The following is a 14,916-nucleotide window of genomic DNA, read 5'->3' as shown; positions in this document are numbered from 1 at the left end:
CTTTTTTTTTTTTTTTTTTAAAAGGAGAAGACTTTTGACGGGGAATCATGTTTAGAATACTTTGAATAAACACAGTTTCCTTCCCTGCAAATTACTCCCTGACTTCTGAATACCACATTTTTCTGGTTTTCCTCCCTCACTGGGCATCACTCAGCTTCCAGTGCTGGCCATTTCCATCTGACTTCCAAATGCTGGTGAATTCCAGGAATTAGTCTCGGGTTCTTTTGGGTTTCTGCTCTACTTTTCTCTAGTGATTTCATCCAGTCTCATTTCTTTAAATACTTTCTATACCCTGATGGCCTCCCCCACCTTCCCTCTTCAACCCTCCAGAATAGCATACCTACAGCTTACTGGACATTCCTACCTAAGTGTCTAAGACACATCTGAAATATAACAAATCCAACAACAAGACTATTGAATGAGAGCTGCAGCTGCCTGCCTACACCACAGCCAAAGCAACACACGATCTGAGCTGTGTCTGCAACCTTCACCACAGCTCACAGCAACACCAACTACTCAACCCACTGAGGGGCCAGGGATGGAACCCTCTCCTGTGGATTACTCATCAGTTATCTCTCTCTCGCGGGTTGGCGATGGCTAAAGGCGTAAGTGTTCTCTGCAGCCTTTCCCCGCTCTCCTCACCAGGTTGATGGCGGTTCTCTTGTATCTAGAGAGCGCACCGGAGGTCTTTATGTTGTTGGCGTGGTCTTGTATGGGTGCGCGCGCGCGTTTGAGGTGTTTGATTTGAGGTTTAATCAGTTGTAGCCATTGATAAATTCTTTCAGGACTCCTTTAGTAGCAGTATTGGAGTGAAATGCTTAGCAGTTGCTGTAATTATTACTACTACGTAGTAGGTGTGGAGCTTTTTCTATCCCCCAACCCCCACCCACCATCCTGCGGGTATTTGTTTATTACTACAATTTGGGATTGGTTTTGAGTGAACGGGAGCTTTGGAAAAGAACCGTAGATCGGGAATTTTCCTTCAGAATTGTTTTGGAAATGAAATCTTGTTTTTTCTCAGTTAATTTCCTAAATGTTACGTTCCAGCTCTCAGCTTACGATAAACACTGCGATTGTTTATATGCACAGGTTTTATATGCACCATTCTTTCACCAAATTCAATAGATATGTAAGTACTATTTTATTGCCTGTTTTTCCTACAACCAAATTTTAAGGTAAATCGATACGCAGATCGATGGTCGTGGATTTTACTGCTGTATTTAGTGTTCTAACTAAACAGTGAAGGTGAATCGCGTGATAAACATTTTGCTTCAATTGCGAGGTTTCTGGTTGGTTGGTTTTTTAGTTTGTGATGACAAGTTGCCAGGCGCTGTATCAAGCTCTGCCAAGTCTTTTGAGCCAAAAGATAAATCAGAAACATTTCTTTTCTCAAAAAGTTATTACATTGGTATTCATTTAAATTTTATACTCAACATTTGAACAATTTTAGACAGTAATGTACAGTGTAATTTGGAAAAACCTAGTCATTCTGTTGTACATCTTAATTGTACTGAATTAATATTGTTTCAAATACTGTGAATTGGGCTTAGTGTAATTGTAACATACTTTTGAAAGAGTTAAACGTTTAGCAGAAATATTTCATTTAACACAATTTAAGTTGTGAGAGGTTCCTGTTCTCACACTTTAAGTAAATCTTACCTTCCAAAACTAAGGCACTGATTTGGAACATAAACTGTAAATCCTGACAAATTGAGAAGTGGCATTTAGTTGAAATTTTTAAGTTATAGATGATGTCACTTCATTCTTTTCAGAGAAACATGCATACTGTGTTGTACCTGTTAACAGAGAAAATTGTATATTATTTAGAAATATTTAACTATTTCTCACCATATTTTTGCTCACACCTATATTTAGAATGCTCTTCTGAAAGGAGTCTGGAAAAGTGGACCATGGAAGACTATGCAATTTGTGGATTGTCATTAGAACCTTTTAAGAAAACGGTCTTTTAAAAGGTCCTTTTTTTGAGTTGGAAGGGAAAGCCGCATAGTTTAGATTGACTCCTTTATTTTAATCTCTTCTGGTCATAAATCTGATTGGGTTTATCAGATTGGCATAGAGGTTTATCTTAAACAGTATATATTTTTGTGTATGTTTTGGTTTCTTGCAGTCTCCATTGCTTCTACTCATTTTTAAATCTCTGTGATTCTTGCTGTTTACATTTTCCTGTTATTTCTTGTACACAGAACTTGAGTCAGTGATAGTGTTGTGGAAGAGAGAGGAAGCCTTTTGGTAATAACATTTAGATTAAGAGAATTATATTTTTATTTATATTGTCTCCTAAGGTGGTAGTGAACTGACGAATACTAATATTATGTGACTGTCCTTAAGTAGCCTTAGAAAATGCTGATAGGAATCACAAATTAAAATAGTTCTGGAAATTATGTGGCTACAGATGTCTCATTTGCTTACTTTTCTACTTTGGTGATGATTTCACCGTAAGACTGTATTTTTCTTTTTGAACCCTCCCTCTTTCATAATTTGTCTTTATGGCCTACTTGGTGTGCGTTTGAAACAAATATCTTACAGCCAAAATTCACAGCGTTAACTTTAAATTGACTGGTGAACCCAGGTAACCTGCATTCTAACTTTAATTGCCATCATTTAATATGAAGGCCAGAGTATTCATTTTTATTACCCTACTTTCTGTCTTACGTGTGTGAAGGTTAACCTCACTGTTTTACATTGCGTTATTAGCACGATAATTGAAATCTGATGTTAATTTTGAGAGTAAATTGCACCCTTCATATCTAAGCTTTTTTTTTTTAACTTTTGCTATTTTAACAAAAGTGGTTTAAATATTTGTCTTGATGCCCTTGCTTCACTCTTTTTTTTTTTTCCCTATGCTTTTAGGGTGAAGGGGATGGTCTCAAATTGAATGAGTCACTTTTAAATTCATACTCCCCCACATCATTTTTCTTATAGGGTTATAGAAAAATGCCACAGTAAACTTGAAAAGCATAAATCTTCACCACAAAGTAAATTAAACACCATTCGTTAAATTAAACCATAACAAGCTTAAATTTTAATATGCTGGTGACAAAATATATCTGGTTTTGTAATCAGTAGGCATTTATTATATTAAATATTTGAAAATATTTGTATGGTTTTATTTTATTTAAAAGTAAAAAAAAATCCCGTAAAAGTCAAGTCGCTCTTGTATTTAAGAATAAAATTAGTGTCAATAGAGCTTTTATCATTGAGTTCTGTTTGTTTCTCTTTCAGAAGATTGAATGTTATCAGCAGGAAATAACTTTTATATGTAACCTAGTTAGATAAATCTATCCTTTGCTCGCTGGATGCAGTGAAGTTTATTAATTGTAATTGAGGGTAGTAATTGAAGAATGGCCTTACTGGATCAAGCACAAGATAAATTTAGTAAAGTATAAAAAAGCCCTGGAACCAGCAATGCCTCTAAAGTATATACTGTCGGAGAGCATCTTCCCCAGTGTCAAATCATATAATAGATATTGACCCAGCTTCTCCTAGAAGATGTTCATTAGTTTGGTTACAGTGGGTTGTAAAGAGCCCACTCAGTGTATTTTTGTTGGTCATGGTCTATTTTCATAGCATCTCTCCAATTTATGTGGTCATTTTAATCTCCTCACTTTCCTTGGTTCCATTGCTTCTTTTAAGCTGCAGCAATTAAAAAACTGTGCCAAATTTAAATGTATTTAGGTTTTTTTTTAAGGTATCAAGAGTACAGAGTTAAGGGCAATATTCAGAACTACTGATTTTAAGGAATGACTACACTGACTTCTAAGGATGCATCATCTGTGTCATATCTGAGTTTCATTGAATACATCTATGTTAGACTAGTCAGCTGATACATATAAAGGAGTTTATATTTGCTTTTGTTAAAAATTGATTACAACTTTTTGCTTTCAGTCTTAATTTTTTTCAATTGACTCGACTAGTAGATATCATTCAAAAATTTAAAAATATTCTTTTTGTATTCCTTCCTTCTCCTATAAAGACTTAAAAATGATTAAAGGGAAGCCACTCTTTTATCTATATGGAGAAGTGTCCACAATCCCTGTTCTTCGTCAGATAGCATTCTCCCATTATAATTTGTAATAATAATCTGTGTAGAAATTCATTTAGGATTTTTTAATAGTAGATTTTATCCAGTTTACATTAACTGTTGCTTCTTTATACTCAGAGTTGCTCATAAAATTGTCACAAATAGTTGCCATTTGTGAAGGAAAACTAATGTTTTGAAAGAATTGAGTAGCTAAATATTTTGTTTAAATATTCATTATGGAAGCCCTAAATTTCTCTCAAACATGGGAATCTAGATGTAAAAATCCCACCCTCCTTTAACCTGTATTCAAACTAGAAGGTAAGGACAGGGGGCACGGTTTGTTTCTTTTTTGGCTTAATCACCAGTACCTTACACAGAATAGATATTCAGCAATGGTTTGTCAATAGAATAGATCAAAGCTTCTTGCTCACAGGTGTGTTGAATGAATTCTTATACATTTTCCTCTAAAGTGTTTTATTTTTGAAAATGAACAAGCATATGGTAAATGAGAATAGTAGAAGGGAGGATATGATAAACCTCCCTCCCATCTAGACCCCCTGCCCTGGAGCATTTGCTATTAGCAGTTTTTGTGTGGCCTTTCAGAAATATTTTTTTTTGGTGCAAGCATATATGTATATATCTTTTTCAGCACAGGAAAGGGTTTTTTGTTTGTTTATTTTCACAGTTTTTAGATCTGGCATACACAATCCCCAGCAGCAATGAGAACATACAGAATTAGACTGGGGTTAGATGTCTAACCCCAGAAAAGGATATTGTAGATTGACCTGGTAGATCTCAATCAAAGGCAGTTTTACCCACCAGGAAACGTTTAACAATGTTTAGAGGATCCTGCGTTGTCACTGCAGCACCTGGGTCACTGCTGTGGCACAGGCTTGATCACTGGCCCAGGAACTTCTACAAGCTGTGGGGTGGGTGCAGCAATAAATAAATAAATAATATTTAGAGACACTTTTGGTTGTTATGACCAGAGAAGGGGATATTACTGGCATCTAATAGTAATGCCAGTATTTAGCAAGGATGCTGCTAAACATTCTACAATGCACAGGATAGCCCCCCAAAACAAAAGGTTACCTGGATGAGATGAGAAAACCATTGGCTAACCTAAAGAGTTACGAAGGAGACTAAAGCTGTGTTATCATCACCTGATTAATTTTGCATGTTTGGTAAATTTTATCTTTTCCAGTAAGAAATTGCCTATCATCTATAATAACTCAAAGACCTTAAGAACAAAGATCATGTTTGTAATCTTTTTCTAATTGGGCTTTAGGGAAATTTGGTATTAAATTTTGGTATTCTTAAATTTAAATTTAGTTTGTTTGTAAATGTTGCTTTTCCGTGATGTACTTTCTTAGCCTCTTACTTGAGCTTGTTATGAATTTCTTGTTTTCATGTTAGTAAATATTTTAGTAGTTTGTTTTCTAATTTTGTTGATGGGGTTTTTGGCATAAATTTCTTTTTGCTGATCAAACCTACCAGCCTTTAATTTTGCTTTATTTCATTACCTTTATGTTTATCTGAAGATAAGTGTCTACCAGTGTTTATTTACTGATTTTGTGGGAAGAGCTTTTTGTTTGTTTCTCCTTAGATTTATTTTGGTATGTGGTTCCTAAACATTTATTTAATAAGGTTGATAGCCTCTTTCTTACTGCAGAAAAGGAAGAAAAAATTTTAAAGTTTAAATACTTTGTCTGAAGTCACCAACTTCCTGCATGCAAATTACCAAATGGTCCTTTAAAATGTGCTTTAGTGGGCTGTACCTTAGATCAGTATAATCAGATATTTGTGGTCCAACCTGGGGTTCTCTACCTTTCCGAACTTCCCAGGTGATACTGATGCTTGCTAAAGTTGAAGGCTATTTGTTTAAAATTTTATTTTCTCTTGTTATATTTTCCCCCATAATCCATTGTTAAGCAGTCAGCCCTCCATATCCTTGTGTTCTGCATCTGGATTCAACTAATTATGGGTCAAAAATATTTGGAAAAAATTCTGACAGTTCCAAAAAGCAAAACCTTACTTAGTTAACATCAGCAATAATTTACGTAGCTGTTGCACTGTATTGGGGATTATAAGTAATCTAGAGCTGGTTTAAATTATATAGAAGGATGTGTGTAGAATATATACCAATACTATACCCTTTTATGTGAGAGACTTTAGCATCCATGATTTTTGGTATCTGTGGAGAGTCCTCTAACCAATCCCCACCTCACACACACACACCCCACCCACACACCTCCCATGGCTACTGAGGGCTGACTGTACAATGATCGTGTTTTGTAGGAGTTAAATCGGCATGTGTTTCATTCTTTTACCTGCTAAAGTAAAATGTCTTTGAAATCCAAGTGTTTGTTTATATTACAGCTTACTTCTACTTCCACCTTTTAATTTAATAAGGCAGTTAGTCTAAGAATAATCGTATGTTCAAAATCCATTAATGCTACTGGGAAATACTACAGTGCTGTCCAGTAACTTTCTGCAATAATGGACGTATTCTGTACTTGTCCGTTCAAAATGATGTATACTCATCAAACACATTTTTCTTGGATTGTAAATTTCAGATTATTAGTTTCAGTGATTTCTAAATTCCGTTTCAACTATAAATTGCATGGATGGAAATTTATTAAGATCCTACTATGTAATAAAGTACTTAAGGCAGCTGAAGTATTATCCTCTTGAGATGCAATTACTGAGTGACTTGTCCAAAATCAAGGTAGCCATCATGTGATTGGCATTTGAACTCAGATCCCTTGTCTGATCCCATGCTGTAATTCTCACTTTTGTCTAATATGTTTAAGAAATGTGCCTGATATGTTTTAAGAAGTAAAGCACACTATTGATGCCAGCAATTTCTAAGGTGGAAATGAGAATACAAGGAATAAAAATACTCTTTAGATTTCAGTTTGCTTACCTCGGTAGACAATATCCAATGAGATTGTCTTTTGAATTGGGCCTGAAATTCCTCTTTGCATTTATGCATTGTGCTTCTCTATTTTTCTCTGTGATGCTTTCCCCTTCACTTTTCCTATGAGCCTAATTTGTCAGGTTGTAAGACTCAGGTGAAGTTCTAGCTCTATAAAGCATTCCCCAGATAACTCTGCTCTTTGACTTCTAAGTTTCTTTCTCTGACCTTATCCTTTGGGTCCTGTTATATCCTGTTGTATTTCATCAACTCGGTGTCCTTTAGTGCTATAACATAACTGTTCATATATGAAATGAAATGAGTTTTTTAAAATTGTTGTTGTAGAACGCAACACAAATATATAAAGCCACCAAATGTATAGGTTAGTGAATTATTTATAAGGCAAACATGTTTGTAACTCAAATCAAAGTAAAGAACTTTGCTGACTACCCTAGAAGCACCTTCACATGCCTTATCCCCATGTCAACCCTTTCTCTTCCACCATGAGGGAAAAACTTTGCATTCCTTGCCCATTGTTGAAAACTGATAGGTCTGTCAATGTAGAGGTTTCTTCTCCATCCCTCTTATTTATTTATTTATTTATTTTGTCTTTTTGCCTTTTTAGGGCCTCTCCTGCAGCATATGGAGGTTCTCAGGCTAGGGGTCTAATCAGAGCTATAGCTGCTGGCCTGTGCCAGAGCCACAGCAACGCAGGATCCAAGCCACGTCTGTGACCTACACCACAGGTCACAGTGACGCCGGATCCTTAACCTACCGAGCAAGGCCAGGGATCGAACTCAAAACCTCATGGTTCCTAGTTGGATTCATTAACCACTGAGCCACGTCGGGAACTCCTCTTTTATTTGGATTTAATCTGTTGACAGACCTAGGACATTAGACCTGTAGAGTTTCTACCTATCTGGGTTTTGCTGATTGTATACTCATGGTACAGTTTATCATGTTCGTTAGTTATTGTATTCCCTGGAAATTGCCATTTGGATTCAGAAACTTGATGAGACTTGATTAGGTCCCATTGGCAAGGCTACAGGTTGTGTTACATTCTTTCATCAGGAGGCACCTAATGTCTGGTTCTCTTTTTGTGGTGTAAGCAGCTGTTGACATTTAATGCCTTTGTCACTTCACTCATTGTGATAGTCTATTATTTCTTCTTTATTTTCAATTGTAATATTTTCATAGTGAAATGCTATGATTCATTTACTATTTGGATATCCGGTGGTACAAGTTCTTAGAGAAAAGGCGGAATAGATACTTGATTTTTGGCCTGTATTTACCACCTTTGTTGAGATGAAATTCACATAGCATGTATTTCACCCATTGCAAGTGTATAATCCAGTGATTTTTGCACATGTTCACAGAGCTGTGCATGGATTTTAGAAATTTTTATCTCCCCAAGAAGAAACCCTGTAGTCATCTCCCCCCATTCTCCTGGTCCCCAGCCTATTCCGAACATTCCCTGTAAATAGAATCATTCATGGTGTGGTCCTTTGTGACTGGCCTCTTTCTTGTTATACATAATGTTTTCAAGGTTCATCTGTGTTGTAGCATATATCGGTATTTCATGTATTTTTCTTGCTGAATGGCCGTTATACCACATTTTGTGTATCTATTCATCAGTTAAGGGACATTTGGGTTGTTTCTACTCTTTGCCTATTACATGGCTGCTGTGAACATTTATGTACAATTTTGTGTAGATGTATGTTTTGGTTTCTCTTAAATACATACCCAGGAGTAGATTGCTGGACTAAATAATAACTCTGCATACCCTATCGTCTGGGATGGTTTCCTCCATATGTTATGGCAAGATATTCCAGATTCATCTTGTACATTTTCTGCTCCACAACTGGAATGGCCATTTCTTTAAAAAACTGCTTTCTTTTAGTAGGAAGTAATATTTCAAAATAACAACCTGGACACTAGAGATTACTATGTTTGCCTGGTTTTTAGGCATCCTCCATGAAGGAAATACATAATTCTGTAAATATATATTTACTATACAAATCAACATTGTTTATTAGTCTTTCATACTTTAAGCATATGAATTGTACAAAGTATAAGTTAACTGGGCTTGTTTTATATATAAATTATATTTATTACCTTAAATATAGATACATTTATTAATTCTTTAGGAATTCATTCTCATTCAAGCAACATTAGCGTTTTTTTACTTAACCTCTTTTATATTGCATTTTGATGACCCTTTCACACCAAAGATTTTAGTTCTGAAGGACATGGGATGATAGAATTTAAATATACCATAATATCTTGTTAGCTTTATTCCACATTACACAAGTTTCAGAACAACAAATATAAGCACCATCAGTATAATTACTGAAAACAGTTTTCAAAAATTTTACTTTGCTCTCCCCTCTCACCCCTGGTTTTTAAAAGTTGTGTATACATTGTCATAGATAGCCATTAAAAAACTCTCCCTTTTAATCTTCATTCAATCTTAGTTCTGCAAGTAACTTTATTTGAATTGCTCACTACCAGTGCTTATGTTAAAGTCACTGTGGTCATTTTAATTGAAGTTCTCTTGCAGATAGTGTAAACAATGTTGTCTGCATCCTTGCCTATAGATAATAGTTTGTGCCCTTTATATCCAAGGTAAGTTTTGCTGGATGTAAAATTCTTGACTTGGAGTTCCCACTGTAGCTCAGCCGGTCAAGAACCCAACTAGTATCCATGAGGAGCAGGTTTGATCCTTGGCCTCAGCACCTTGTGCAAGCTGCAGCTTAGGCCTGTGCTGCAGCTCTAATTTGACCCCTAGCCTGGGGACTTCCATATACCACAGGTGTGGCCCTAAAATGGAAAAAAAAATTCTTGGCTCATACCTTCTTTTCTTAGATATCTAAAATATCTAACAACTCCCCCACCCCCTGCTTCTTGGTATAAAGCATTGCTGGCAATTTGGGTGGTGATCTAGTTTTCTTAAATTTATTTTTGTCTGAATGGCCAAAGGATTTTTTTTTCCCTTTTATTTTTTATAAATTTATTCTCTTTTTTTTTTTTTTGGTCTTTTTCAGCCATACCCACAGCATATGGAAGTTCCCTGCTCATGGAAGTGCCCAGGTCAGCGATTGAATCTGTGGCAGTGCTGAATCCTTTACCAGGCCAGTGATTAACCTGGCAATGCCACAGAGACAGGCCAGATTAACAGGAACTACTTTTTTTCCCCTTTAAAATCTAGGATTATTTCATTTTATTTTATTTTATTTTCCCACTGTACAGCAAGGGGGTCAGGTTATCCTTACATGTGTACATTACATTTTTTTTCCCCCACCCTTTGTTCTGTTGCAACATGAGTATCTAGACATAGTTCTCAATGCTACTCAGCAGGATCTCCTTGTAAATCTATTCTAAGTTGTGTCTGATAAGCTCAAGCTCCCGATCCCTCCCACTCCCTCCCTCTCCCATTAGGCAGCCACAAGTCTATTTTCCAAGTCCATGATTTTCTTTTCTGTGGAGATGTTCATTTGTGCTGGATATTAGATTCCAGTTATAAGTGATATCATATGGTATTTGCCTTTGTCTTTCTGGCTCATTTCACTCAGTATGAGATTCTCTAGTTCCATCCATGTTGCTGCAAATGGCATTATGTCACTCCTTTTTATGGCTGAGTAGTATTCCATTGTGTATATATACCACCTCTTCCGAATCCAATCATCTGTCGATGGACATTTGGGTTGTTTCCATGTCCTGGCTATTGTGAATAGTGCTGCAATGAACATGCGGGTGCATATGTCTCTTTTAAGTAGAGTTTGTCCGGATAGATGCCCAAGAGTGGGATTGTGGGGTCATATGGAAGTTCTATGTATAGATTTCTTTTTTTGTTGTTTTTTTTTTTTGTTTGTTTGTTTGTTTGTGTTTTTTTTTGTTGTTGTTGTTGCTATTTCTTGGGCCGCTCCCGCGGCATATGGAGGTTCCCAGGCTAGGGGTTGAATCGGAGCTGTGGCCACCAGCCTACACCAGAGCCACAGCAACGCGGGATCCGAGCCGCGTCTGCAACCTACACCACAGCTCACGGCAACGCCAGATCGTTAACCCACTGAGCAAGGGCAGGGACCGAACCCGCAACCTCATGGTTCCTAGTCGGATTCGTTAACCACTGCGCCACAACGGGAACTCCCTATGTATAGATTTCTAAAGCATCTCCCTCCAAACTGTTCTCCATAGTGGCTGTACCAGTTTACATCTCACCAACAGTGCAAGAGGGTTCCCTTTTCTCCACACCCCCTCCAACCTTTGTTATTTGTGGACTTATTAATGATGGCCATTCTGACTGGTGTGAGGTGGTATCTCATAGTTGTTTTGATTTGCATTTCTCTTATGATCAGTGATGTTGAGCATTTTCTCATGTGTTTGCTGGCCATCTGTATATCTTCCTTGGAGAACAGTCTGTTCAGGTCTTTTGCCCATTTTTCCATTGATTGGCTTTTTTGCTGTTGGGTTGTATAAGTTGCTTATATATTCTAGAGATTAAGCCCTTGTCGGTTGCATCATTTGAAACCATTTTCTCCCATTCTGTAAGTTGTCTTTTTGTTTTCTTTTTGGTTTCCTTTGCTGTGCAAAAGCTTTTCAGTTTGATTAGGTCGCATGGGTTTATTTTTGCTCTTATTTTTATTGCTTTGGGAGACTGACCTGAGAAAATATTCATGATGTTGATGTCAGAGAGTGTTTTGCCTATGTTTTCTTCTAGGAGTTTGATGGTGTCCTGTCTTATATTTAAGTCTTTCAGCCATTTTGAGTTTATTTTTGTGCATGGTGTGAGGGTGTGTTCTAATTTCATTGCTTTGCATGCAGCTGTCCAGGTTTCCCAGCAATGCTTGCTGAATAGACTTTCTTTTTCCCATTTTATGTTCTTGCCTCCCTTGTCAAAGATTAATTGACCATAGGTGTCAGGGTTTATTTCCGGGTTCTCTATTCTGTTCCATTGGTCTGTCTGTTTTGATACCAGCACCACACTGTTTTGATGACTGTGGCTTTGTAATATTTCTTGAAGTCTGGGAGAGTTATGCCTCCTGCTTGGTTTTTGTTTCTCAGGATTGCTTTGGCAATTCTGGGTCTTTTGTTGTTCCATATAAAAATCTAGGATTCTTACTACACCATGTCTTCATGTTGGTTCTTCTTGGTTGATGTGCCCAAGTGTGTGATGTGCTCTTTTTGTTGTTTTGTTTTTAATTTTTTTATTATAGCTGATTTACAGTGTTTTATCACTTTCTTCTGTACAGCAAAGTGACCCAGTTATACATTTATGTACATTATTTTTTTCACGTTAGCCTCCATCATGTTCCATCACAAGTGATTAGATATAGTTCCCTGTGCTATACAGCAGGATCTCATTGCTTATCTACTCCAAATGCAAGTTTGCATCTACTAACCACAAACTCCCACTTCCCTCCCCCTCCCTCTTGGCAACCACAGGTCTGTTCTCTTATGTCCATGAGTTTTTTCCTTTTCTGTAGATAGATTCATTTGTGCCATATATTAGATTCCAGATATAAGTGATATCACATGGTATTTGTTTTTCTCTTTCTGACTTACTTCACTTAAGTGGGAGTCTCTAGTTCCATCCATGTTGCTGCAAATGGCATTGTTTTGTTCTTTTTTATGGCTGCATAGTATTCCATTGTGTATATGTCCCACGTCTTCTTAATCTGTTCATCTGTTGTTGGACATTTAGGTTATTTCCACATCTTGGCTACTGTGAATAGTGCTGCAGTGAACATAGGGTTGCATGTATTTTTTTTCAGTGGAAGTTTTGTCTGGATATATGCCCAGGAGTGGGATTGTTGGATCATATGATAGTTCTGTATACAGTTTTCTGAGGTACCTCCATACTGTTTTCCATAGTGGTGATGTGCTCTTCCTATATGTGATTTCATCTTTTTTACTTATGTTTTATATTATGAGTCTTTTTTAAATGTCTATTAGTTTGGAGATGTGTTTTACATTTTTTGGTGTTTTTAACTATAAAATATGCATAGCATAAAGTGTATTATTTTAAGTATTTTTAAGTGTACAGTTCAGTGCCATGAGGTACCACAACCATCACTACCATCCATCTTCAGAATTTTATCATCTCCCCTCCCCCAACCCCTGACAACCACCCACTTTGTCTATGAATTTCACTGTTTGTGGTACCTCCTGTAAGTGGAATCTTAAAATATTTGAGGTTTTGTATCAGGATTATTTCACTTAACATAATGTCTTTAAGATTCATCTTTGTTGTAGCATGTGTCAGAATTTCCATCCTTTCTAAGGTTGAGTAATAATTCCATTGTATATTTGTTGATCCATTTATCTATTGATGGACAGCTGCTGTGAACATGCATGTACAAATGCTTGCTCAATTCCTTGCTTTATTACTTTGGGGTATATACCCAGAAATGAAATTATTGGATCACAGTGTGATTCTACGTTTAATTACTTTCTCCACAGCAGCAGCACCATCTCATTTTCCAACTAGCAATACACACAGATTACAATTTCACATCCTCACCTGTTTTTTGATAATAGCCGTTGTAGTAGATGAGAAATGGTGGTATATCATTGTAGTTTTGATAAATTCTCTGATGACTGCTGATGCTTATTAGCCATTTATATACCTTTGGAGAAATGTCTACTCAAGTCTTTTGTCCATATTTTTAGTTAGGTATCTTGTTAAGTTGTATAGTTCTTCATATACACTGGATGTCGATTCCTTTTCAGATGCATGATTTGCAAATATTTTCTCACATTCTGTAGGCCAACTTCAAAATTTTTTTCAATGCACAAGAGTTTTTAATTTTGATGAAGTCCAAATTACCTATTTTTTTCTTTAGTTGCCTGTGCTTTTGGTGTCATATCCAAGAAATCATTGCAAATCCATAATTATGAAGCTTTTTTCCTGTCTTCTAAGTTTTATAGTTTTAGTTCTTACATTTATGTCTTGTGTCCATTATGAGTTAATTTTTGTTTCGCAAATTTTGCAAAAAAAAAAAAAAAAACAAACCTGGATATCCAGTTTTTCCAATGCCATTTGTTGAATTGTTTTTTAAGCGTTTCTTTTCTGGTATGATTTTGTTGCTTAAGCATAACTCTTCTAATTTTTTTTCTTACCATATCTTTGACCTATATGCTTTTGTCAAACTCATTTTTGAGAGATTAGTTTTCCTGAGCTTTAAATAGATGTGCTTCAGAGGAGCTTTTCTAACTTCACTGTTATTTTATATCATATTCAGAAGTATAGCAGGTTGCTCTCTGGAGTTCCTGGCTGTGTTCTCCCTCATTTTTATTCCAGTTTGCCTGTACCCATCCTGCCAGTTTTGCTTTTTGAGGCCAGAGGATTTTCTTCAATATGGAGATTAATTTCAGAATTCAACCTTTTAAGCCTTACTCTAGGCTTAATCCACTTAATTGGAGTTGACAAAAATTTTCCCAGGTTTAGCTGCTGTTCTCAGATTGGTCCACCATGATTTCCAGTGAATGCTTGTTGGCTAGTTTGGGTTCTACTATCAAGTCCAGCACATGCCCCATTACTTTCCTTTCCTCGTTGCATAGATGCTGACACCGTGTAGGTATTGTGACAGTAGCCTGTGTTCTCCTTTATCGATTTGTATTTTAGGGCTTCCTTATCCAATGGGTTGGTTATAAATATCCATAGATTCTTAAGTTTTGCTATCTTATTAGTTAACCCTGATATTTCTGGGGAGATTTGGGTATCACCTTTGGCATTATCTTCTCAGAATTCTTCAGGTAAGACATTAAATGTTATATCCTCACTCAGTCATTTTAGGAGATGATATTTAGGAGTGAATTTCCAGTCACCCTACAATAAACCGTAATTTAAATGTACTTAAAAGGTATAGGTCCTAGGACGATAAGGATGATTTTTTTAGGAATAATTAAGTTACTTGAAGTTCATTCTGTTAAACAAGGTGGATGATGCATATGGAAG

At 36.3% G+C, this 14,916-nt stretch overlaps 1 protein-coding gene across 5 annotated transcripts in view; it reads left to right on the top strand.

The window, feature by feature from the left end:
- CCNT2 (cyclin T2) overlaps positions 989–14,916 on the top strand; it is a 46,930-nt gene continuing 33,002 nt past the window's right edge. For 3 of the 5 annotated variants that reach the window (XM_021075759.1, XM_021075762.1, XM_021075756.1), the window contains exon 1: positions 1,048–1,129. Coding sequence is in view for 2 of the 5 variants with exons in the window: in XM_021075754.1 (XP_020931413.1) it covers positions 1,034–1,129 (96 nt within the window). In the remaining 3 variants the exon portion in view is untranslated. Of the gene's footprint in view, positions 1,130–14,916 lie in introns of all 5 variants that reach the window. The other 2 variants (XM_021075754.1, XM_021075755.1) reach the window with 1 other exon arrangement.

Source organism: Sus scrofa, chromosome 15 (assembly GCF_000003025.6).
Source record: "Sus scrofa isolate TJ Tabasco breed Duroc chromosome 15, Sscrofa11.1, whole genome shotgun sequence".
Taxonomy (NCBI): Eukaryota; Metazoa; Chordata; class Mammalia; order Artiodactyla; family Suidae; genus Sus; species Sus scrofa.
This window is presented reverse-complemented; position numbering and strand designations above follow the sequence as displayed.